Raw genomic sequence first — 25,372 nt, forward strand, 5'->3', positions numbered from 1 at the left:
GGCAGACAAAGAGCTTTCTTCCTAAATGAAGGCCTCATTTATGCACACTTTCTGTAAGTCCACATTTCTGTAGACTTTGGCCAAATCCCAATGTCCCCCCTTACGGACTCACGGACTTTGAGGCCCGCTCCCGCAAAGTCCGTGAGGGTTTAGGGATGTCCCACTGTCAAATCGTCAAGTGTTTGAGGGCTCTCTTGCAGACATTTTGAGCCCTTTATGAACCCTTTCCGTAACTCAGCATGGTATGCTGACTTCGCCTAAGGGAATTACCCACAAATCATTGCAATGTGACGTTAAACACGGGGTAACCAGTGGACGCATGGAGACGTAAAAAAAAGGTAAATAAAGAGGACGGCTCACCTGTGTTCAGCCTCTCATATTAAATTGACTGAGAAACATTAAGGGTTAAAGATGGAACAAAAAATAAACATGAAATCAGAAGATATTTATTTATTTATTCATCAAATATTTGATTTTGTCATTGAAGCTGTTTTGACAAAAACGAGTAAATAGATTATATGAATTACCTCTCATATAGTGAGAAAAGAGCCTGGAAGACTTTCAAATCAGGGAGTACAAAGTATAAAATAAATACCCACAATTATACATCATATTTTTTGTCGTTTTCATGGTAACATGATATGTTGCAGCAAAGTGCTGTCCCATTCCTATTTACACCATTTCTAGCCCTCACAGTCTCTCACACTCTTTCCAGGTGACGTCAGTAAGTCCTTGAGGGTTCAGGGTTTGAGGGTTTAGGGGGGACATTGGGATTTGGCCTTTACCTGAGGGAATTACCCAAAATTCATAGCGTTGTAACACTGGGTTGCCAGGGGAAAGCCAGAATAAGGTGGACAAAGAGGTCAGCACATGGGTGTTTAGTATAGGGACCCTCTGGCACCCTCCGACTGCTGGCGGCACCCTCTGACTGCACCCCTCTGACTAGTGGTGGCACTCCTGTAACAACTATTGGCACTGGCAGCTTGTGGCACCTACTGACACCTACATATAAGCAGAGGAAGAGTGAAGATATTTTCAGACATGTATTTATGGGTTTTAATTTTAAAACGTTTTTATATATATACTTTTAAATGATAATAAAACGGATAATTTATTTTCATTATTTTAGCCGATTGTTGTAAATGACTATTAAAGTAATAATTTGGAAAGAGTGTATTATGTTCCCTTTTGTTGCAAAACCAGCAAAATCATACTTAAATAAAATGAATGAGAAACAAAAAAGTACAACGTGCATGGTTACTCTAAGGATGTATACAGAGAACGGGTGGCTCCGGTGACTCAACTAAAATCATAAAACAGATTTACGGAAGCTGACCTGTGGTAACAACAATGGGTGTTCTCAGGAAATGTGGCTCCGCCCGCTCAGCTCGGCAGCTTCTTGACGGGTGCCGAACTAGTGCCGCTCGCCTGCCACAGTTGTGGCACCTGACTGCCGCTTGCCGCTGAAGTGCCACTGACTGCCGCTGAGTGCCACAGAGTGCCACAGACTGCCGCTGAGTGCCACAGAGGTGCCAGTGCCACAAGAAGGATCTCGGCCCTGCACTCAGGATGAACAGAAGTGTGATAGATGTCATGTGTACAGAATGAACAACATAACAGAGTAACAACACATTCAATGCATATGACAGAAATTATTCATATATATAATGAGAGTAGTAGGTAAGTATAATAATGGAAACATTACAATATATGGTTCTTTTGGTACCACCCATTGTAGTGACCGTCGCTTCTCAAAGAAGTCACCACGGTTACTGATTTGTTGCCAAATAACTAAGTCCAGTTTCCAACGTATATATTTTATTTTAGGAACAGGAACATAAACAGAGGGCAACCACTTTCTCTATATGAATCCATTTCCTCCACATATACTAAAGAAATCACAACCTTTATCTTCATTAACTGTTGCACGGCCAAAAACAGTTTGCTCCCCTCTGTTCAGCAACACTTGTATCCAATGACCCTCCACTGATTATAATAACCTGTGCCCTAAATCACACCGGCAGTACGCCCCCAATTGGTGGGAGGTTGTACAAAACAAAACTAACAAAATGGCTCTTACACCCATTATTGAATTCATAAATTGAACTGATTATTCAGTTCGGCCTATTAATGAAGAGGGACCTAAAAACCCCAGCTCCTCCCCTTTACCAGCAGTAGGCCGGTCTCACCGCTGCAGCACAGCGAGCGTGCCTCAAACTTCACTTTTCGCCGTTGTGAAAGGCGGCGCGAGGCGCGCGTGCGCGTGAAACACTCCTCGCGCCCGGCTGGTTGTTAGGCAAGCGCGAGCTACCTGTTATGTCATCTCCAGCGAGGAAACATCTACAGAAGGACAACAGTAACAGCTAGAGCTCTTCTTCTTGTGAGTTGCGAACGAGTTCCGTGAAAACCAGGTAAGCAAACAGCGAAGTGTCCTGCTTGAACGTCGATGAACAAAAGGCACCTTTAGCTTTCTCCGCTCGCTGCAAGTCACAGTTGGAAAAACTGTCCCCGTTCACGTTGGTACGGTGTCCTCACGGTACCGGGGTCCGCGTGGACACTGCTGGCTGGTTTGTCTTTCTGATTTAAAACTGCGATCAAGTCAGCAGACACTCAGATCTCCGTGGTCAACTCAGCAGACACTTAAATTGTAGTGCACCTATACGCTGAAACTTACGGTAAACGCAACCAAACGGCACAGGACGGGAGCGAGCGAAAGATTTTGCAAAGTTAGCGGAAATATTAACGTGAAAACATCCGGTTTTCTACAGACGAACATCCGGTTTTCAAAATAAGATGGCAACAAAGTATACATATTGCATAATGAAATGAGATTAAATTAATTATATTCCAATAAGTATAAAAAATGATACCATCATCTCGTGAGTTAAAGGGAAAATACACCTAAATTGTGCGTAAAGTGTATTTATTCTTTGATTTGAGGGTTGCTGGAAATTAATAATACCTGACTGACAGTCAATTAAGATGTTTTACGAAGCAAAAACTCTGAACTGAATTTATATCTTCAAATGGCAAATTTCTGAAGTTTTTAAGGTGCTATGAAAATGTTTTTCTCAATAATTACCCACAATGACTAATGCATATATGTTCAGGACAAAAAAAAGGCTAATATCACAATATTTGAGCTGCTACAAAAATATTTTTCTCAATAATTCCATACAATGACTGATGTATATGTAATCAAGGCATCGTTGACTCCACCCATAGAGAAAATTTGACACTTTTACTGTACCAATTAAGAGATATTTCAAAGTAAAAGTCATACATTTGAATTGAGAAAATATCTAATAAATGGATGTTTGAAGTGTAATAAAAACAGTTTTCTCAATAAGTCCAGACAATAACTGATATACATGTGTTGAGGACATCGTTGACTCCACCCATACTGAAAATTAGACATTTTTACTGTCCCAATTAAGAGATATTTCAAATTAAAACTCATACATTTGAACCAAGAAAAAGTATAATAAATGGATATTTGAAGTGTAATAAAAACAGTTTTCTCAATAAGTCCAGACAATGACTGATATACATGTGTTGAGGACATCGTTGACTCCACCCACACTGAATATTAGACATTTTTACTGTCCCAATTAAGAGATATTTCAAATTAAAACTCATACATTTGAATTGAGAAAATATCTAATAAATGGATATTTGAAGTGTAATAAAAACAGTTTTCTCAATAAGTCCAGACAATGACTGATATACATGTGTTGAGGACATCGTTGACTCCACCCACACTGAATATTAGACATTTTTACTGTCCCAATTAAGAGATATTTCAAATTAAAACTCATACATTTGAACCGAGAAAAAGTATAATAAATGGATATTTGAAGTGTAATAAAAAGTTTTTTCTCAATAAGTCCAGACAATGACTGATATGTATGTGTTGAGGACATCGTTGACTCCACCCATACTGAATATTAGACATTTTTACTGTCCCAATTAAGAGATATTTCAAATTAAAACTCATACATTTGAATTGAGAAAAAGTATAATAAATGGATATTTGAAGTGTAATAAAAACAGTTTTCTCAATAAGTCCAGACAATGACTGACATGTATGTGTTGAGGACGTCGTTGACTCCACCCACACTGAAGATTAGACATTTTTACTGTCCCAATTAGGAGATATTTCAAATTAAAACTCATACATTTGAATTGAGAAAATATCTAATAAATGGATATTTGAAGTGTAATAAAAAGTTTTTTCTCAATAAGTCCAGACAATGACTGATATGTATGTGTTGAGGACATCGTTGACTCCACCCATACTGAATATTAGACATTTTTACTGTCCCAATTAACAGATATTTCAAATTAAAACTCATACATTTGAACCGAGAAAAAGTATAATAAATGGATATTTGAAGTGTAATAAAAACAGTTTTCTCAATAAGTCCAGACAATGACTGACATGTATGTGTTGAGGACGTCGTTGACTCCACCCACACTGAAAATTAGACATTTTTACTGTCCCAATTAGGAGATATTTCAAATTAAAACTCATACATTTGAATTGAGAAAATATCTAATAAATGGATATTTGAAGTGTAATAAAAAGTTTTTTCTCAATAAGTCCAGACAATGACTGATATGTATGTGTTGAGGACATCGTTGACTCCACCCATACTGAATATTAGACATTTTTACTGTCCCAATTAAGAGATATTTCAAATTAAAACTCATACATTTGAATTGAGAAAATATCTAATAAATGGATATTTGAAGTGTAATAAAAAGTTTTTTCTCAATAAGTCCAGACAATGACTGATATGTATGTGTTGAGGACATCGTTGACTCCACCCATACTGAATATTAGACATTTTTACTGTCCCAATTAAGAGATATTTCAAATTAAAACTCATACATTTGAATTGAGAAAAAGTATAATAAATGGATATTTGAAGTGTAATAAAAACAGTTTTCTCAATAAGTCCAGACAATGACTGACATGTATGTGTTGAGGACGTCGTTGACTCCACCCACACTGAAAATTAGACATTTTTACTGTCCCAATTAGGAGATATTTCAAATTAAAACTCATACATTTGAATTGAGAACATATCTAATAAATGGATATTTGAAGTGTAATAAAAAGTTTTTTCTCAATAAGTCCAGACAATGACTGATATGTATGTGTTGAGGACATCGTTGACTCCACCCATACTGAATATTAGACATTTTTACTGTCCCAATTAAGAGATATTTCAAATTAAAACTCATACATTTGAATTGAGAAAATATCTAATAAATGGATATTTGAAGTGTAATAAAAAGTTTTTTCTCAATAAGTCCAGACAATGACTGATATGTATGTGTTGAGGACATCGTTGACTCCACCCATACTGAATATTAGACATTTTTACTGTCCCAATTAACAGATATTTCAAATTAAAACTCATACATTTGAACCGAGAAAAAGTATAATAAATGGATATTTGAAGTGTAATAAAAACAGTTTTCTCAATAAGTCCAGACAATGACTGACATGTATGTGTTGAGGACGTCGTTGACTCCACCCACACTGAAAATTAGACATTTTTACTGTCCCAATTAGGAGATATTTCAAATTAAAACTCATACATTTGAACCGAGAAAATATACACACAAGGTGATATATTTCGAGTGTTTATTTCTTTTAATGTTGATGATTATGGCTTACAGCTAATAAAACCCTTTTCATAGCACCTTAAATATTAAGAAATTAACTTTTTGAACGTTCAAAAGAAGGACTTATATTTTGGAAAATCTCTTAATTGGGAAAGTAAAAATATTTGATTCTCAGTATTAGTATAGTTAGAGATGTCATGAACACATATGCACTAGTCATTGTCTGGAATTATAAAGAAAACTCTTTTTATAGCATCTCAAATATTCAGTTATTGGATATTTCTTGGAACAAATTAATTAATTAACTTTAAAAAAATCTCTTCATTACCACAGTAAAGATTTTTCATTTTCTGTATATGTGTGGTCAGAGATTTCCTCAACTTATATGCATTAGTCATTGTGTGGAATTATTGAGAAAATAGTTTTTATAGCACCTCAAATATTCAGAAATGTACCCGTTTCTTGGTACAAATGTATGACTTTTACTTTGAAATATCTCTTAATTGGTACAGTAAAAATGTCTAATTTTCAGTGTGGGTGGAGTCAACGACGTCCTCAACACATACATGTCAGTCATTGTCTGGACTTATTGAGAAAACTGTTTTTATTACACTTCAAATATCCATTTATTATACTTTTTCTCGGTTCAAATGTATGAGTTTTAATTTGAAATATCTCTTAATTGGGACAGTAAAAATGTCTACTTTTCAGTATGGGTGGAGTCAACGACGTCCTCAACACATGTACATCAGTCATTGTCTGGACTTTTTGAGAAAAAACTTTTTATTACACTTCAAATATCCATTTATTATACTTTTTCTCAATTCAAATGTATGAGTTTTAATTTGAAATATCTCTTAATTGGGACAGTAAAAATGTCTACTTTTCAGTATGGGTGGAGTCAACGACGTCCTCAACACATGTATATCAGTCATTGTCTGGACTTATTGAGAAAACTGTTTTTATTACACTTCAAATATCTATTTATTAGATATTTTCTCGATTCAAATGTATGAGTTTTAATTTGAAATATCTCTTAATTGGTACAGTAAAAATGTCAAATTTTCAGTATGGGTGGAGTCAACGACGTCCTCAACACATGTACATCAGTCATTGTCTGGACTTTTTGAGAAAAAACTTTTTATTACACTTCAAATATCCATTTATTATACTTTTTCTCAATTCAAATGTATGAGTTTTAATTTGAAATATCTCTTAATTGGGACAGTACAAATGTCTAATTTTCAGTTTGGGTGGAGTCAACGACGTCCTCAACACATGTACATCAGTCATTGTCTGGACTTTTTGAGAAAAAACTTTTTATTACACTTCAAATATCCATTTATTATACTTTTTCTTGGTTCAAATGTATGAGTTTTAATTTGAAATATCTCTTAATTGGGACAGTAAAAATGTCTAATATTCAGTATGGGTGGAGTCAACGATGTCCTCAACACATACATATCAGTCATTGTCTGGACTTATTGAGAAAAAACTTTTTATTACACTTCAAATATCCATTTATTAGATATTTTCTCAATTCAAATGTATGAGTTTTAATTTGAAATATCTCTTAATTGGGACAGTAAAAATGTCTAATATTCAGTATGGGTGGAGTCAACGACGTCCTCAACACATACATATCAGTCATTGTCTGGACTTATTGAGAAAAAACTTTTTATTACACTTCAAATATCCATTTATTATACTTTTTCTCGGTTCAAATGTATGAGTTTTAATTTGAAATATCTCCTAATTGGGACAGTAAAAATGTCTAATTTTCAGTGTGGGTGGAGTCAACGACGTCCTCAACACATACATGTCAGTCATTGTCTGGACTTATTGAGAAAACTGTTTTTATTACACTTCAAATATCCATTTATTAGATATTTTCTCAATTCAAATGTATGAGTTTTAATTTGAAATATCTCCTAATTGGGACAGTAAAAATGTCTAATTTTCAGTGTGGGTGGAGTCAACGACGTCCTCAACACATGTATATCAGTCATTGTCTGGACTTATTGAGAAAACTGTTTTTATTACACTTCAAATATCTATTTATTAGATATTTTCTCGATTCAAATGTATGAGTTTTAATTTGAAATATCTCTTAATTGGGACAGTAAAAATGTCTAATTTTCAGTTTGGGTGGAGTCAACGACGTCCTCAACACATGTACATCAGTCATTGTCTGGACTTTTTGAGAAAAAACTTTTTATTACACTTCAAATATCCATTTATTATACTTTTTCTCAATTCAAATGTATGAGTTTTAATTTGAAATATCTCTTAATTGGGACAGTAAAAATGTCTACTTTTCAGTATGGGTGGAGTCAACGACGTCCTCAACACATGTATATCAGTCATTGTCTGGACTTATTGAGAAAACTGTTTTTATTACACTTCAAATATCTATTTATTAGATATTTTCTCGATTCAAATGTATGAGTTTTAATTTGAAATATCTCTTAATTGGTACAGTAAAAATGTCAAATTTTCAGTATGGGTGGAGTCAACGATGTCCAACAATGACTGACACATACATGTCAGTCATTGTCTGGAATTATTGAGAAAAATATTTTTGTAGCACCTTAAATATTGTGATATTACCCATTTTTGTCCTGAACATATATGCATTAGTCGTTGTGTGGAATTATTGAGAAAAACATTTTTATAGCACCTTAAACATTTAAAAAATGTGCCATTTGAAGATACAAATTCAGTTCAGAGTTTTTGCTTCGTAAAATATCTTAATTGACCGTCAGTCAGGTATTATTAACTTCCAGCAACCCTCAAATCAAAGAATAAAGACACTTTACGCACAATTTAGGTGTATTTTCCCTTTAACTCAGGAGATGCAGGTAGCATGTTTTATACTGTGAATATAATTCATTTAATCTCATTTCATTATGCAATATGTATACTTTGTTGCCATCTTATTCTGAAAACCGGATATTCGTCTGTAGAAAACCGGAAGTTGTCTCACGTTAATCTTTCCGCTAACTTTGCAAAGTTCTTCGCTCGCTCCCGATCTGTGCCGTTTACCGTAAGTTTCAGCGTATATGTGCACTACAATTTAAGTGTCTGCTGAGTTGACCACTGAGATCTGAGTGTCTGCTGACTTGACCGCAGTGATTTAAAGTCGGACTCAGCAGTAAAAAAAAGAGAGGGTACCAGCTGTACTCTAATATATGACATTATTATCCACATTATGATATCATACATTCTTATCGTAGATTGCGGAAGTAACAGCTGCAGTCAAGCCTTGACTTGCTGTTAAAATGCTAATTTATTTATTTATTTTTCCTGGGTTGAGCCTACAGAGTAATGTATAGTGTGGTTATCACGTAGGAGCTAGCTACACGTTGTGTTACGTGTATAGTTCCCATCATTGACTGCACGCTCAGCAAAATGTCGCTGAACAGACATTTAAACATTTACTCTGGACGGTCCCTCCTGCTCAGTGTGTTACACTAAAGGCTTTGCATGAACTGGATGTGTCTCGTGTGACCCCGTCACCAGAAATGCACTTTATGATTTCAGGTTTTTAATTGAGGGTGGATACCAGCACTTTTTAGACGTTTTATCTTGTGTTGTAAAAATGAAAATCATCAACATCGCGAAATGTTGTAATATATTCTTAAAGAGGAGACTAAACTTTGTGAACATAGCAGTAACGTTATCCCAACCTGGCCACGTCCTGAAGTGTCTAATAGCTGCTGGAACATCTCGAGCCACTGAAAAATGCGATCGTACAGCACAATAATCGTATAATTATATCTTCAAAAACAATAAATTCCTCACACTTTCATGTTTACAAGAGCACAAAGATCTTCATAGATATATGATTTAATTTGGCTCTCAAAGTGCACCAGGTTGATGTATTTAACTTTACAGAAGAGGGTAAGAGGTCCACATAATCCGGTCAAACTGCTCCCTTTAGTTCAGCGTGAGCCGAGATGAAATAAGATGGTACTATTTTAAGAAATGGTCAGCTACTGAGGAATTCATATTGTTGAGCCTGATGTTGCTATGATGCTCTGCTATACTTGTTTTCATTTATCTGCTAGTTTTACCCACATATGATTTACCAAATGGGAAAGTTATGAGATAAAATTGTTGGAACACATAAAAGGGTTCACTTGGCTATCCATAATTATATTTTGGATATCCGGGACACCAGATTTAACCCACTTTACTCTCTATCTCTTCTCTTTCTTTGCTTTTCAGTCAGAATGTTGGGGGCAGTGGTTGTCGGCATCGGCACAGCAGGCTGGGTTAGGATCAGAGACATGTTGGCTCCTCTACTTGGCAGTCCTGCAGCAGAACTCAATGTCAGAGGGTTCATATCCAGGTAACCCACACACGACTGTCAGCATGCACAGATAAACACAAGCATTACTGTCCTAGCCATGCAGCGGCGATTTTATCGTTAGTTCATCCGGTGGCAAGGGGGAGCTGCAGTCAGTGAGCTGAGACCTGAAGCCCTGATGTGGCACAGAGCGCTGTCACTTGTTTTTTAAAAAGTTTATATTGAACGTGTCCTGTGTCCAAATTGCACCAACTTCAACACTGCACATCCTTGTGTGTCCAGCAATGCACCAGCCAAGTGTGAAATAGAGTGACTGAACAGTTCTCAAGTGTGAAATAGAGTGACTGAACAGTTCTCTAGATATGAGAAGGACACACACATTACAGAGACTCATGGATTTATTATTAAGATACAAAAACCTAATAAAACTTAATTTATTGCAGGGCTGTTGGATTGCATTATTTTTTTATCAAGGTGGGCCAAATAAACTACCAACTGTGATTCCATCATTGTAGTTTACGGTTCAAAAGAGTCTTGGAACTAGTACTTAAAACACGTACAGTATTATTGTATTAACTCAGACCCGCTATTTTATTAATACAGTACATTAATATGAACAAACCCTATCTGGATTTTTCAAAATGGAGCTATTTCACTAGATACCGTTTGTGAAATGATAGGAGCAATTTTATCTGTATCATCTTGAAAGACGCCAATGTCTTTGATCGAAGTAGCATTCCTGTCATTATCAAGCTGACGGTGTTTTTGTCAACAGGAGAAGCTTGGACCCTCAGCAGGGTGTGAGTCAGATCTCAGTAGAAGAAGCTGTGGGTAGAGAAGACATTGATGTGGCGTTCGTCTGCACTGAGAATGCGTTGCACGAGGACAACGTCAGGTAATGTGCAAGTCTGCAAAAAGTCTCTACACTTGATCTGTCACATTAAATAGTTCTGTTCAGTTAATCACTCGACGTTCCAGAATCTCTGGTGTTCAGTTATAGAGTATATGATATACATCATTCTCATAATAATCAACCCAAGCCTTGTGCCCTTTGGATCGAGGTATGCTTATTAGAGCCGGAACGATTTATCAGTCATTCAAGTCGACTCATTTGTCTGGCATCATTGTATGAACCAGACGGCAACCTCCGGTTCTGCTGAGTGAAGCAGATGCGGAAGTGTTAAACCTGCATTCTCTCTACTGTCCATCAGGGGGCGACTCCTCTGGTTGTATAGAAGTCTATGAGAAAATGACTCTACTTCTCTCTTGATTTATTACCTCAGTAAATTGTAAACATGAGTTTATGGTCTCAATCTCTAGTTTCAAGTGTTCTTCAATACAGCATGATGTTCATTTAGTAAATGATGGTCCATTTAGAGTCAAACAGACCATAAAGCAGGGTATGCTTTATGGAGGGGCTACTGTGATTGACAGGTTGCTCACGCTACCGGAGATGCATCCGGCGTCACTCCTCCATATTCCAAATATAGTAACTTCCGTTCATTGGTTGCAAAAAAATACAAGGTGTTTTTGTTTTAAACATGTGCAAAGTACAGTGAGTAGGGTGGCCGTGCCACTGCCATTTATAAACATACCTTGTCAGCTGATACCGATGCCAATATCAACATTGTCTGTCAATTGCATGATAATCATGCATACAAGCTATTCAAATTGACATTTTCATTTTAAACATGAATGTGGAAAAGAAAATGAGTGATGGCTTATTAGTGCCACTGCCATGCATAAACATACCTGTTATCTTTCATACAATACTGAACTATTAAAATAATGGGCAGATTCATGTTTAGAAAAAAAAAAAAATTAAATTGTCTAATCAACCAAAGATTTCGCGGACCCCCTGCAGTACCTCCGCGGATCCCCTAGGGGTCGCGGACCCCCTCCCCTGTTGAAGACCTCTGGTCTATATAATAAGAGCAGCGGGGGGACTAACAACTAGCCAATCAGCACCAGGGGCAGGATTAATGGCAATGTTAAGCTGTTGTCCAAGGAGTACTAATAACAAGAATGGAGACCGCTACAGACGACGCTGACATCGAGGCTCTGAGACGGGTAGCGTAGTTCACACCAGACGACTTGAGCCCTGGTTTTCCTCATGCGTAAGGCTTGCCCCTAACCATCATTCTTTTATAAATAAATCTCACGATTATTTTTTCGATTCGATTATTCTGATGACTAATGTATTAAATATTCTTACGATTATTTTTTTCATTCCAGATTAATACAAAAATGTATTTACCCAAAATATATATAAAAAAACGATTCCGATTTGAATGTCATTCAATGATCTTCTCTATAAACAAACCAAATGTAATAAGATGGTGGACCTTATTTGTCAGATGCCTGATCAGAAAAGCACTAGATTCATTGAATCACTGTATGTCACAGCAAGCCTTTCCAGAACTGGAGAATCTGTATTTTTACCTAAGTACTTGACTTAAAATGTAAAATGGCTACGACATGGATTAATTTCATCATGGAGTAATGTGCGGTTCAGATGATCACTGGAAATGTATTTTTGTATCAGTGTGGGGTTAGGGAAATCATTGAAAGGTCAGTCACGTACTATAACAACCTTCTGTAAAGTTAGTTCAAACCATTTTCTCACTCGTATATAGCCGTAAGTAAATAAACATCTAATGTTTTATGTTTTCTAACAGCAGCAGTGCTGAAATAACTTTTAACATGGTGGCGATGAAGAAACATTTAGAAAATCTATTGTAAGTGACCACTACTAACAGAAACATTGTTCCATGTGTTGATAATCCTAACATATCATGCTTTGGTGGAGACAGAAAGTAAACGGGTCAATGCATCAGGTTAAATATCTGACCTGTCGGGGGGGGCTACTTGGGGGAGGGGTCGCCTGTTGCCTGTCAATCATTCATCATTCAGAGGAATTCATAACTGATTTAGAGCACTTTCTTTTAGGAGAGGATGGAATGTTTGTTTTTTAACCACTGAATGACTTTCTTTGATAAAGAAAAATAGTGTTACATCGCATTCATTGACATTAATTCAATTTTAGATAGTCTTATGAATTGTTAACATTTAGTCCATCTACCACATGATCACCACACTTTTTGTGATGGCTAAATGTGCTTAAATCGCATAACACAGAATTCAGGAAAATTTAAATGTAAAACAGTGAATTTAGGAAAAAAATCTATAAAGAAAAACCAACAGATTTCACAGGGCCCTAGCGAATGCTGCTGAGTCTGCTCAATGTGTAAATAGGCAATGTCACATGTTGTGGAGCTGATCTGTTCTCTAAACTTATTTACAATCCTATTGAGAAACAAAATGCACAACTTAGTTTCTAATCAAAATTCAGTTGTTTGTTTTTTCATACCAATTTTGATAAAGAACACTCCCTCCTGTCTCATCAGAACTTTTCTGCAGGCAGGAAAACACGTCTGTGTCGAGTATCCCATGACCATGAACTACAAGGCTGCTGTGGAGCTCTGGGATTTAGCCCAGAAAAAAGGTGATGCTAATTTCTAACAGTATGGAACTCACATGTACTCATGCTGATCTATGTCCAGTGCTACAATAAGAAATAGTTTTATTGTTTCTCATTTTCTGGGTGCAGTCTGAAGATGTGTAGTGGTTCTGCTGCTCTTATGTCAGTGGGTGCTTGGTTCCCTCATTGTGGAGCCAGCAAACAGTCGAGACTTTGTAGAGCGATAGGGATCCATGCTGACTGGCAGTAGCAGAGCCTAGCGGGTCTGCTGGGGGGTGTAGTTTGACCAGGGCCATTCTCAGCACCAGTGTCTTGGATAGGACTTCAGCAGCCACAAGGAACCAGTGCAGTATGAGGAGGAGCTTCAGAGGACCAGCCGGGCTGGATGAGCTCAGTGCAGTAAGAATTCTCCTCAGCAGTGGAAGTACATCAATTTGTTTCAGACCCTGTATCATTGACGGTACTATTGATGACATGTTTGTGGGGTACTGAACATCTTGCATTATGAGAAAAAAATTGGGGTTAAGATTCCGAGTCCTGATTGCACTTCATCAATGACTACATCCTCAGATCAGTGCTTGGGTTCAATGACATTTTTGCAAATGTACACACCCAACTAAGGAGTTAAAGCATCTCATTCTATCTCAGTCAAAATGTGTGTGTGTGTGTGTCAGGAGTGATTCTCCACGAGGAGCACATTGAGCTGCTGACAGAAGACTACAAAGAACTGAAGAAAGAGGTAGAGGGTAAAATCCTGCAGGACGGTACTCTTCACTTTACAGGTAAGAGACAGGACGGTTTGTCTCTTTGACACAGCTTTGACCAAAACCTTCATCTGTTTTAAAATGGGAATTGAGAGTAATATATTGTTTTAGTTTATCATATGTCATGCTGGACACTATGCTGAAAACACTCCTGCCTGACGGTCACACCAGTCGAATGTGACAGTTGTCCAAAGAGACTGCATTTTATGGTTGGATCTCCGGCTAAACCTCAATAAGGAAATGTAATCATGTGTGCATTGTGTCATTTGTTGAAGGTGGAGCTCTGAAGCCTGGATTTGGTTTCCCAGCATTCAGTGGCATTGCTCGCCTCACGTGGTTGGTCGAGTTGTTCGGTGAGCTGTCAGTCTCTGTAGCAACCATGGAGGAAGACTCTGGTAACAACTGCAGCAAGATGACTGCAACGCTGCTAACTTCTGACAACAGGTGAGTGGATGTGTGTGTGTCCTTGTACGTCTACCACAGTGATGGAATAAATAGTCATGAAAAGACTTAAAGCAACGTCTTCCTCCACCCCTTAATACTGACTTCCCTACTCTGTCAATGGGCTCCCACTGAAGACATGCATCTTTAAAAAGTGTATAGTTACATTTTTGTTAAAATACTCTGTAGTTTCTAAACAGCTGGTCGCTGTAGTTTTTAACAAATTCTACTCAAAGAAGGGGGAATTGTGTTTGTTGGGGACTATTATCAGCGGGAGATTAATCCGTACTTGGTGCTCTAGCTATATATACATAAAGTAGATAACTGCACATCTGGTTTTCATGTGGATGATTTCTAAAAAAAAAAAAAAAAAGCAATAAGTGTTGTGGACTTCTTCGAACAACTCGTGTCTTCAAAAGCAGTTTCTCGTGGTCAGAATGGCCTTGAGGTTTCAGACTGACAGCTTTTTCAGAAACCAGAACGTTTTGAGCTGCTCTTCAGATGCCAGTGTTGAATGTGCTTGTATTGTGATTGCTGTCAATCACGGTTTAGTCGGTTACATCATAACCCTCCAATCATTCACTGTGGTCATATTAGCAACATGTCAGAGGGAACGTCTTCCAGTCTCTGCTCTGACTTTTAGTTTTTCAAGCGGCGTTACAGTATTGCATTGTGGGTGTTATGTGCTACTCATTTGCCGGCTGTGGAGACGGGTTTAATCATTCATTTAATCGGTGTCCTTCCAGACCTCTGACATGGATTGAGGAGCGGGGGCCGGGCCTCCCCAGGGCCAAGAACATCAACTTCCACTTTGACTGCTGCACTCTGACCCAGATCCCACCAGCACCTAGAGGGAGTGTGGGCCTCTTCATGCAGGACCTGATCCACTTCTCTGCCAAGCTGGTGGGCCAAGTGAGTGCCGAGGAGCTCCAGAGAGAGAGAACCAGGGTGCTCCACTGTTTGCAATTAGCAGAGAGGATACGAGAACTTTGCTCAAGTGAAATGTCTCCATGAAATAATCCTAAAACTTTAGTTAAACAAGAGCTTATCTTCATATTTCATCACCATGCCCTTATGTTTTTGCATTGTATGTTGGAAAAATGTTCAAAGTATTACTTCATATTATTTCATTAAAAAAGAATTAATGCTGGTTGCAAGCAAAGTAATTGAACACTTTGACATGGTCCGCACATATTTCCACATGGGTGCCTGAGAGAACGACTGGAAACATCACACAAACAGTTCTCTAGAATCCAGCAGCCTACATTTACTCTTATCACACACACACACATACCAGTAGGAGGATGGAATCAAACTGTTCCAATTTAGACCTTGTCTTATATATACACAACATTGCAGTATAGTTTTACCATTAGATGTTGACGGCTTCATATGAAGCTTTGATTATAAACCTGTTTTATTAACAATGTTTTAGCATTAATGCATTCTACAAGTCATTTTTGGTTCAATGACTAACCAAAAAGGTTCCTTTTTAAGAGGAGGAATGTTAAAGACAAGCTAGTCAACATGTCCACATTGAAAGTAAACAGTTGAACTCTCCATGTGTGAATAATTGAGCTGGAGTGCGACACTCAGCTTCCATGTGGCTGATGCACAGAAGCATCACAATATCATACAATGTCCTTAACGATCTAGCAAATACATTTTATGTTAATCATTTCAATCATCAATCCATCAAAGTGAAAAAATAAAAATGTCTTCACAACCTACAACATTTTTCAGAATGTTCTTTAGATTAGTCCCAGTTGAGTGACGAGTGATCTATGACGGACTGACGTTCCTACAATTCTGACGTACCGCTCAATGTTTGAACTCACTCAATAACACTTATTACAAACGATGAATATTCATTACAATCCTTAATGAATGCACCTCTACAGCTCCTGAATAGAACACTAACAAACCGCCTTGAAGAAGTAGTCCGACCTAAAGCACAGCGATTGCTTACGTGAGGAGTTTGTTTTTCAGGCTGATGTACTTGGATGTTGGTTTTGGCTGCATCATATCAAGTCCCACAAACAGTCTTTGGAAGACTTCAAAAGTTTTGGCAAGTTTGGGAGGATAATCCAGATTTAAGGCATAGGTCAGGCCCAGGAGGAGGCAGCAGGCTCTGGACATGCTATCCAGACCCGTCAGCACCGGAGTTCCATTGATGATGATGCCCACTGCGTCCGGCTGCTGACACACATAGATCCTCATGCTCTGTGTTTGAAGGTCCTGGTGCACTTTATCCTCGTCTGTTCTCTAGAAAACATGGATCCATTTATTTCAGTGTTGAGAGTAAAGAGCCCAAACTATTCAAATGGTTCCACTTTGTTACAGTCTCCATGCTGCACTGTATGTGTACATTAGACTCAACGAACCAGGACTGAGCCGGGTAGACTGTCGGACCTGGGTAGACTGTCGGATCCGGGTGCAGTAAACCAGGTTTTCTAAAGGGAGTATGGCACTACAACTTCCATCCAGAGGCCACAGAAAGTGTAAGTTTAAATAAATAAATCACATGAATGGATTGCAAAAAATATAAAAATTAAATAATGATTTGTAAAATAATTGAAGAAATTATTAAAACTTTAAGAAGTTACATTTTGTAATAATGGAGTAGTTATTTCTTTAATACGTTTTTTTGCACATAGTCATTTCATAAAAGATATGTCTACTTTATTACAAAATGTCACTTTCTTCATATTACATTAGATTACAGATGAGCAATTTTGGGGTTAAGTGTCTTGCTCAAGGACACAAGCAACGAGTGGAGCCTGAGCCGATCCTCTGATTGAAGGACGGCCCTGCTATCCACTTCGCCACAGTCGACATATGATTTCAAATTTCTTTAATATTGAACATTTTGTTGTTCCATATGAACATTGAAATACATAACAGATATCAGAGAGGATTATTACCTGTTAAACGTATGGAGACAGTATGTTGAAGTGCATGGGAGTTATGGTTTAACTTTAGTTGTTTGTTTCATTTTAGATTGTGCTATGTGCGCGCATTCTCAGTGCTGCAATGTTTTTAAGTGCATGCAGTATTATCATAGTCCAGTACTAACGGTAATGTTTAGTGAACCACCAGAGCACCACACTGACACCTCAAAACTACAAGTACAACACAGTAATTAGGACAGTACTTACAAAGTAGTCAGAGACTAGCTCCTGCACGGTCTCCCCCAAGTACTCAATGAGGCATCTCAGAGTCACGTCCCTCTTCTTCACCACTGAGGCATGTGTGTCCTACAGTTATTCATCACAATAATATTTCATAAGACATCTATAAGCTGAAAGTGACATGGAACAGTATGTCTTGAATAGGTTGTTTTTTGCATTTCAAAGTTTTAGAGTGAAGGTACTGGTATCATAACCATAAATGCTAAAAGAATGTTAATATATTTGTTGCCTGTTCTAAAAAGGGTTTCAGCATAACGGGGTTCCTAAAACTTCAGCAACTGAACAAGTTGTCTGGAGAGCTTGTGGATCCAATGGGCCCACTAGTGTTCATCATACGTAGTAGTACGATTTAGGATAATCACAGCCTCATGAAACTACAGACCCTGTGCAGAGGATGTATGGCTCCCCTAGCTATATTGACCTTAAGGGGGGTTCTGAGCACGTTCCAGGACAGAAGTACTCGCCATCCAACTGACGAAAATGCAACACTTGCCAAATTGTCCAAATGTCAAAAGCTTTTGATATTTTTCATGCTTTTCCTCAAGATCTGTGTCATAATATGGCATTTTAGAGGGATATTTGATCTATTCTATCTATCAAAACAAATCTAGATTGACATGTGACCGTGGTCCCTTTCTACCACTTTAACCTCACCTTTATCAGGTCGATCAACACGTTCCTCATGCGCAGTCCAGCAGCTCCTCCCTTTGAGTTGAATAACTTCAGGAACTTTGGCGTGTAGCTGTCCAGCTGCGAGATAAAGGTCGACTCCAGGGGGATAGTGGTGCACCTCCGGAACTCCTCATTTATCTGGAACACAGGATTTTGTACAGAAGTCATACAAAGTTACACAGGCACGTTCCCATCTAATGTAGCACTACTCCTGCAGTAGGAACAAACTTTGTTGAGCTCTATGTTTCATTGAGACGTTTGTTGGGACAGCTTGAAAGTCAGAGGACCTGATCCCCGCTAGGCCCATCTAATAGAAAGCTGCTCCTCGGGCCCAGTTGAACAGAACCCTCCTGGAGGGGTGGGGGTTGTTCTAAAGGGGATCTGACACACAACAGGCCAGCACCCTCCTAGTAAGTACCGAGAAAACTGAATAAATACGTAAATAATGTGCCTCTTTGTCCTTAGAGCCCAACCAGAGCATTGGAGTTATGGTTTTTTCCTGTTTCCATCTTCCTTTGGTTAATACATCGCTCCTCCCATATCCCTATTCCTCTTGTAGACCCACTTTTAAAAATAAACCATCACAACCTGTCAAAAAAGAAGGTTGAGATCCCAGGAAAGCTGCCTTAAATGAAGGAATACAGTTCGATATGAAAGTGGGTTAAAGGGACACAAAGCATATAATTAGTAAAGGATGAAATCTAATAATCATTTTTAAAGCAAGTATGTATAACATAAGAATAATGAAGTGATTTAACAAATGTAAAACTGATAATAATAATGTAGGTGTAACTGAGTAAAGTGAAGTCTGTGTGTGTGTGGAAAGAGCTGATGTAAGCAGGGTAGGGGCCTTAAAGGCTGAGATCATAACAGATGTTGGGGTGTTGTCCGAGCACATACACGGGTGTAACCTGAAACACGCTCGAACATTGAGGAAGTTAGAGCATCCACAGAGGGAAGTTAGGTGTTTCCAGCACACACACACACACACAGAAAGATGGGTGTTGTTCGCAGCACATACACATAATCAATGTCATGATAATCATGTGCCGAGTTAGGAAGTGTTGGGGAGGGGGGAAGAGAGCCCAAAAGTGTTATAAAAAGAGAGACTTGCAAAGAGCAAGACGGGATTCAACGCGGGAGCCACCCAAGTGCTCCACGGAGGAAGACACTGGACCTCGACAGCCGCATCGGAGGACTTCGTCTCTGTTCACGGAAAGAAGACAGCCGTTCCTGGACAAAGATTGAAAGACGGAGATTTTCCTCTCCCCCCTGTTTGACTTTAACAACCGGACAACAGATGGACGCAGCCGCCCTAAAGACTTTGTACTGAGCCTGAGGGATCGCTGAACGGACTTCGTTGGCCGCGCAGGAGGAGCCGAAGGTTCGGCCGGACCTTCGCTCCTAAAAACCCCAAAATAACTTTTTATTACATCGTGAATCCAGCTCCACCGAGCCGCCTCGGCATCGAAAATTAATGAGTATAACCTAAGAAGAAATTGTAACCTGATCGAATCGAGTATAGTATTATTTTATGTGAGCTGTAGCTGTGCCCCTGCAAATATATCCTGCAATAAATATCTAATCTGCATTTAAAGTAAATTTCTCAAGAGAATTCATTTGCTGAAGTAGTAGAAGTTCCTCGTGGTAGTAAAAGGTTAAATCTATTGTATGTTAACAACAAGAGTTCTTTATGGTTATCCTAGTGACCGGTCCACTTAACAATCCCTTACGGTTTTAGTTATAATCCTAGCCGTTAAAATCTAACCTGGCAATTTACCAAGAGCCCGGATCCAAAAGAGGAAAGCTGCCATAACTGACGCGACAAGGTAGAAGCGCCCGGCCAGGGTGGCCCCTCGGCCGAGTGCACGTTACCAGTGGAAGCAGGGTAGACGTCAGGAGTAACGGTAGTTAGCAGAGCCAGGCGAGTTTCCTCGACAGAACACCAGCTCGACAATCTTTTAATAGAGAGCTGAGTCAGTAGGTAGCCCCGTATCGGGCCAGTGAAAACCCCCAGATCTAACAAACCTAATTCAAAATAGGCCTCCTCTATAAATCGGGAGAAGTATTTGTGAATAATTTACTGACCATTTTCACTGCCATTTCCACATCACCTTAAATCATCTTAAATAGGTAAACCAGCCATTTCAAACTGATATACGTTTGATAAATCATAATTTAGTGTTATGCATGCGTTATTGAAAATCTATACACATGAACAGTGTGTGGGATGTATTCTATGTTTTCTGCTATACGTTTTTGCGACCCGTATAAATCTCCTGTGCGTCCTACCCAGTCTTTAGGAAGGACTGATCTACAGCATTCTGCTACTGCACAGCTTCACTGTCACGCTTATTTTGGACTTTATGGATTAACACTTCTGACTGGCAGCTTACGGTGGCCCTGAAGGCTCAACACACTGCAAACAGACACAACAGAGTAACTATTGGGGATTAATATTTGGACTTCAATGCTGTCAGCTAATTGAATCCATTAATAATAAGCTAAAGGCTAACGCTAGGTGTACTCCAGCCTCAGCCCGTGTCCGTGCACTCGGGCTGCTCTCAGGATGTTTTTGTGCTGTAACCCTGTCAAAAATTCCCTAACCAATAGAACACCATTGAAAACATTATTAAATAGCCTCTTGTTGGAATTCTATATGCATAATGAAAATATAACGATCTCTGCTTTGAAGCATCTCGCTCGTTAGTTTGTTTTGGACAGTTTTTCGATACCCAGTCCAATTTTGGGCTTGAAATTAAAAGTTGTAGTTGTGGTAAAAAAAACAAATTAGAAATGTAACAGCGGTCAGATACATTTGTGATAGAGACATTGTTTGGACTCAGCACTTGGGACAGTATATATGTGTGCATTTCTCCATTTTCCCACTTCATGAACAAAGCGCCACTGTTCTACACAACAACACACATTCAGTAATGTGTGATTCGAGTTAGTTTACTTACTTGTACTGGATCAAAGAGGACAGGCCATCTCTCTTTTAGATCTGACACCTGCAAGGCCTGGCAGACCACCTCCCTTCTCCTAAAGCTGTATGTCCTCCACATCATGTCATTTATCAGCGGACCATTGTCTTTTGTCTTGCGTGCTGCAATGAGCCCAAGTCTCAGGTTCTCCAGGCTGTCATCCGTTTCCCCTGCTGGATGTGGGGGGAGGTAGTTCACCTCAGACTTCCTTGGTTTCTTGAGGTTTTTGTTAGGTTTTCTGTCGCCCTCCTGCTTGTGTTTCAATGAATTTATTAGAAGTTCAGGGTTTCCGTGTGCTTTAAGTTTGCTCCGGTAGTTTGCACATTTGTATTTTAGGCTTTGCTGCCACCCGTAACATCCGTTATAGGAGCCGGGCTCCCTCAAGCAGGGATGCTTCTCTATCAGTGCCTGTGCTACTGCAGTCCTCTGATGATCATTGGGATAAGCTGTGTAGGAAAACATGGCCTCCGCCAGACGCTCCAGGATGTCCGATTTGTCCCTTGGTGTCGTCAGCAGGATTCCATCTTTTAGAAACTTTTCGTTGCCTTGCCTCAGCGCCATCTCAGTGTTGTAGGAGAAGGTTGGAATGGGAAAGACAGCAGGCCACAGGTTCTGCCGGTCAGTCGCAGGGGGACTGAGAAGCAGAGCGTCCTGTGAATCCACAGAGAGCATATCATCCACAGAGGACACGTCGGATGTTTCAGGCTTGCGTTCCTGAGGGACTGTGGTGATTATTATGCCTGGAGGCACGTGCACTACTTTGAGCGTGTCTTTATCCTTCAGGTCCCTTGTAGAGGTTAGTGTGAAGAAGTCATCAAAGTCAGCATCTTTGTACTGAAGACCTATTTCTGTGGTGATGGAAAAAGCTTGTTTTAACACTTTAATGAAGTCCTCCACAGATGAGGGGAGGCCATTTTGGAATGTTATCTTCTTGATATCATGATCGATGATGACTCGAAATCTCATTGCTTGTTGCATATCTGTAAAAGAAACACAGAAAGTGTTATACAGTGACAGAGTTGAATGCATTTATTTTAATTGCTTCCCAATATTACATCCCTCTTTGTCAGAAAAACAGGATTTATCGCTGTAACCACAAACTGTATTTTTGGCCTTTTGAAAACAACCAAGTTGACTTATAAAGTTGGTATATTTGTTGTGTTTCTGGGCACCAGAAAAACACAATTCCAATATTCATTCTCTAAGAGCTTCACATATCTGGTAGGGCTGCAGCTATTGATTATTTTTGCTTTATTAATGAGCAACATTGAATATACAATAGAAAATTAGATCAAACAACTAATTGGGTTTCCTTTTAGGAAATATTACATACAATAATATCTGTCAAAACTAAATCCATTTAATGCATATAACATTCTGGGTTTCAATGCTCTGTAAATCAAAAGTTCTTAATGTTATCCTCTTACCTTATTATTGTCATCTTAGTGGTTATTTGCATCAAATCTGCAACCTCGCCACTAGATCTCACATACTGTTCCTTAAAGAAAGTGCAACACTAAAAACAATGGATTGGACTGCCTACTTGTTTGACTACCGTAGTTTTTTTACTATCACTTTTATGAAAGACCCAGGCCTGGCCCTGTAGAAATCTACAAGCAGGCACCATAGACTCTATACAACCCAGGCAGTGAAGCTGATGTGAAAGAGTCTTAAAGCTGCATTCTCTCTACTGTCCATCAGGGGGCGACTCCTCTGGTTGTATAGAAGTCTGAGAAAATGACTACTTCTCTCTTGATTTATTACCTCAGTAAACATTGTAAACATGAGTTTATGGTCTCAATCTCTAGTTCAAGTCTTCTTCAATACAGCATGATGTTCATTTAGTAAATGATGGTCCATTTAGAGTCAATTAGACCATAAAGCAGGGTGTGCTTTAGGGCGGGCATTTGAAATATGGTAACTTCTGTTCATGGGTTGCGAAAAAAATGCCGACGGTGAAATGGCGAACTCGAAGTTTCCTAACGGCAGATCACAAACCAGTGGGTGACGTCACGACGTCTAATGTAAAGTATATTCCTACAACACAATCCAGTCTATGGGCGGAACCAGAGGCACATATTCCTTTACCCAAAATGCTCATCTGCTAAAATATTGTCACCTCTCCATCCCACATTGACGAACTCATAAATCACCTAATTTTTGCTTCTGTAAACATGGACATGTCCAGGGTCCGAATAATGTATTTCTCCTGTAATGTTAGCAGAGACAAACTTCGTGCGGACTCGTTTAGTTTTTATCAGGTTTAGAATTACTTCCGGTGTCGCTTGGCCTCAGTTCGCCGTGTAGGATCCTAGCACTCCAATAAAAAATGACACCGAATTCATTTTCGATTGATGTTACTGAGCTCTTGGTGAATTACCGACCACGGCGACTCTGTTGGTCTCAGTTTTATTTTTAACGCTTTTACTCTGAAGGCTGTAAATGTTCAACTTCCGTGGGTTGGCTTGAACCAGCTAAACGGAAGCTAAACTATCGTTTCGCAAATACGGCAGAACCACCGTTCCAGCTTCAGTCAGTTAGCTTTAATATAGAACCCAACCTTGAAAATAACAAAGAACCGAGATGTGAATGTAATGAGACGAGCAGAGTCAACACACTCTGAAAGAAACTTCTTCAAACCTGCTTTGTTGATCAGGAACTCAGACCTCTCATCTTCCAGCAGTTTGCGCTGGCGGCTAATCTCTTCTTCGTAGTTTGATATGGTTGTTTCCAGCAGCCCGGATATCTCCTCCACAGCCACAGCGAGCCGGTGGTTGATAAAAGTTTTCAGCGTCTGGAGTGTGGCCATTTTTAGCAGAAAAGCGGCTGTGAAAAACGTGGTAGTGATATTCCGCTTGAAGCGGACTGCTTCTTCTTCGTTTGCTTTTATGGCGGGTTGCAACCGCTGCTTGTAATGTGCATACCGCCACCTACCGTGCGGAGACAATATATTATCTAGATAAGATAGTGTCCCAGGGCTACTTTACACCATTAGGTAAAACAAGTAATAACTAAATCGTGATATTAATAATTCAAGTAAAAAAAAACTCACGAAATGCCGATCCATCCCATCTTCTTCAAATATTCCACAACCACTCTGTGTGTTAATGGTTTTCTGCATGCGCTAATATATACTACCCCAGTTATCCCTGTCCCATCTGTCTTACCATTGTCTTAAACATTTCTGTCATTCTTTCTTGAGCATCTCCTCAGCCACCCCTCTACAAATAGGAATATGATCCAATAAAAGCAGAGACCAAGCATAAATGTACTTCCACCCCTATAAATTCTGAATAAACTTTGCTGGATCCCCAACATTAAATCTTCCTATTGGATTTTATAGTTTGTATACTGGAAAGTACTGCTACCGAATCAACACATGCAGCATACACTCTGACTGGTCTTTTCATTGCCACACCCCTGCAGACGGCTCTTCTTTGATCTAAGGGTACTTCTCCTAATGTTGCCTGGATTCCCTAAATCCGCGTTGACCAACTTGCACCGAATCAATTTTCAGCGCTTCGTTTTGTACTCTTATCAATTTTGTTTAAGTGCGTCTTGGCTGCCGTACTATACACAAAACTGTATCTACTGTCACCCTCATCAGAGCCCTACACCAAAAAACAATGTGCACAGCTGTGCTTCTCTCCTGGGTGCAGCTGGTGCAGGATAATACGCAATCAACAACAAGGACGAACAATGCGTTTTGCATGTTGCCTTTAAATAGTCCAACATTTCCCAATACAAATGCAACACAAAAAGGCAACAGTACTATTATTGTACCGTATAAAATTAGATATACATATAACCCTTCCATGAGATACAATTAATGTCAAAGTACATGAGGATGAGTAGACCCAGAATGCAACACAGCATACCTTCTTTATTCT

General features: G+C 38.9%; 2 protein-coding genes and 1 long non-coding RNA gene across 8 annotated transcripts; 1 reads left to right on the forward strand and 2 right to left on the reverse strand.

The window, feature by feature from the left end:
- Positions 1 to 430: 430 nt before the first annotated feature.
- Positions 431 to 2,650, reverse strand: LOC142935075 (uncharacterized). Its single transcript, XR_012947765.1, has 3 exons — positions 2,462 to 2,650; positions 1,337 to 1,558; positions 431 to 1,002 (listed from the first exon to the last, which is right to left on the reverse strand). It is a non-coding gene; the product is annotated as an uncharacterized LOC142935075 (long non-coding RNA).
- Positions 2,245 to 16,368, forward strand: blvra (biliverdin reductase A). Of its 3 annotated transcripts, none has more exons than XM_076079159.1 (8): positions 2,245 to 2,411; positions 9,868 to 9,991; positions 10,725 to 10,844; positions 12,628 to 12,687; positions 13,357 to 13,454; positions 14,105 to 14,212; positions 14,470 to 14,638; positions 15,382 to 16,368. In XM_076079159.1, the coding sequence occupies exons 2-8, from the start codon at positions 9,873 to 9,875 to the stop codon at positions 15,647 to 15,649; spliced, it is 942 nt and encodes a 313-aa protein (XP_075935274.1). In that variant the 5' UTR covers positions 2,245 to 2,411; positions 9,868 to 9,872; the 3' UTR covers positions 15,650 to 16,368. The 3 variants fall into 3 exon arrangements, with proteins under 3 accessions (XP_075935274.1, XP_075935284.1, XP_075935293.1); XM_076079169.1 differs by having other exon boundaries at positions 12,631 to 12,687; XM_076079178.1 differs by lacking the exon at positions 12,628 to 12,687 and having other exon boundaries at positions 2,247 to 2,411.
- LOC142935042 (uncharacterized) lies at positions 15,664 to 24,376 on the reverse strand. 4 transcript variants are annotated; one of them, XM_076079140.1, is made up of 6 exons: positions 24,123 to 24,232; positions 22,910 to 22,980; positions 21,462 to 22,462; positions 18,481 to 18,636; positions 17,794 to 17,892; positions 15,664 to 16,900 (listed from the first exon to the last, which is right to left on the reverse strand). In XM_076079140.1, exons 3-6 carry the CDS (start codon positions 22,458 to 22,460, stop codon positions 16,601 to 16,603), a joined length of 1,554 nt encoding a protein of 517 aa, XP_075935255.1. In that variant the 5' UTR covers positions 22,461 to 22,462; positions 22,910 to 22,980; positions 24,123 to 24,232; the 3' UTR covers positions 15,664 to 16,600. The 4 variants fall into 4 exon arrangements, 3 of the variants coding, with proteins under 3 accessions (XP_075935255.1, XP_075935247.1, XP_075935265.1); XR_012947760.1 differs by lacking the exon at positions 22,910 to 22,980 and adding an exon at positions 17,020 to 17,111 and having other exon boundaries at positions 16,765 to 16,900; positions 24,123 to 24,376; XM_076079132.1 differs by lacking the exon at positions 22,910 to 22,980 and having other exon boundaries at positions 24,123 to 24,376.
- Between the last annotated feature and the right edge of the window lie 996 nt (positions 24,377 to 25,372).

This window comes from Anarhichas minor, unplaced genomic scaffold (assembly GCF_050575085.1).
Source record: "Anarhichas minor isolate MPS153535 unplaced genomic scaffold, ASM5057508v1 ptg000006l, whole genome shotgun sequence".
In the NCBI taxonomy this organism is placed as follows: domain Eukaryota; kingdom Metazoa; phylum Chordata; class Actinopteri; order Perciformes; family Anarhichadidae; genus Anarhichas; species Anarhichas minor.

Bases quoted from the DNA above. Each gene is read 5' to 3' on its own strand.
- blvra (XM_076079159.1), top strand. From the start codon at position 9,873: ATGTTGGGGGCAGTGGTTGTCGGCATCGGCACAGCAGGCTGGGTTAGG. The intron at 9,992-10,724 runs GTAACCCACACA...TTTTGTCAACAG, and splicing joins GTCAGAGGGTTCATATCCAG to GAGAAGCTTGGACCCTCAGC. The intron at 14,213-14,469 runs GTAAGAGACAGG...CATTTGTTGAAG, and splicing joins CGGTACTCTTCACTTTACAG to GTGGAGCTCTGAAGCCTGGA.
- LOC142935042 (XM_076079132.1), bottom strand. From the start codon at position 24,291: ATGGCCACACTCCAGACGCTGAAAACTTTTATCAACCACCGGCTCGCT. The intron at 22,463-24,122 runs GTTTGAAGAAGT...TTTCTTTTACAG, and splicing joins GTTCCTGATCAACAAAGCAG to ATATGCAACAAGCAATGAGA. The intron at 16,901-17,793 runs GTAAGTACTGTC...CATGTTTTCTAG, and splicing joins AGCTAGTCTCTGACTACTTT to AGAACAGACGAGGATAAAGT.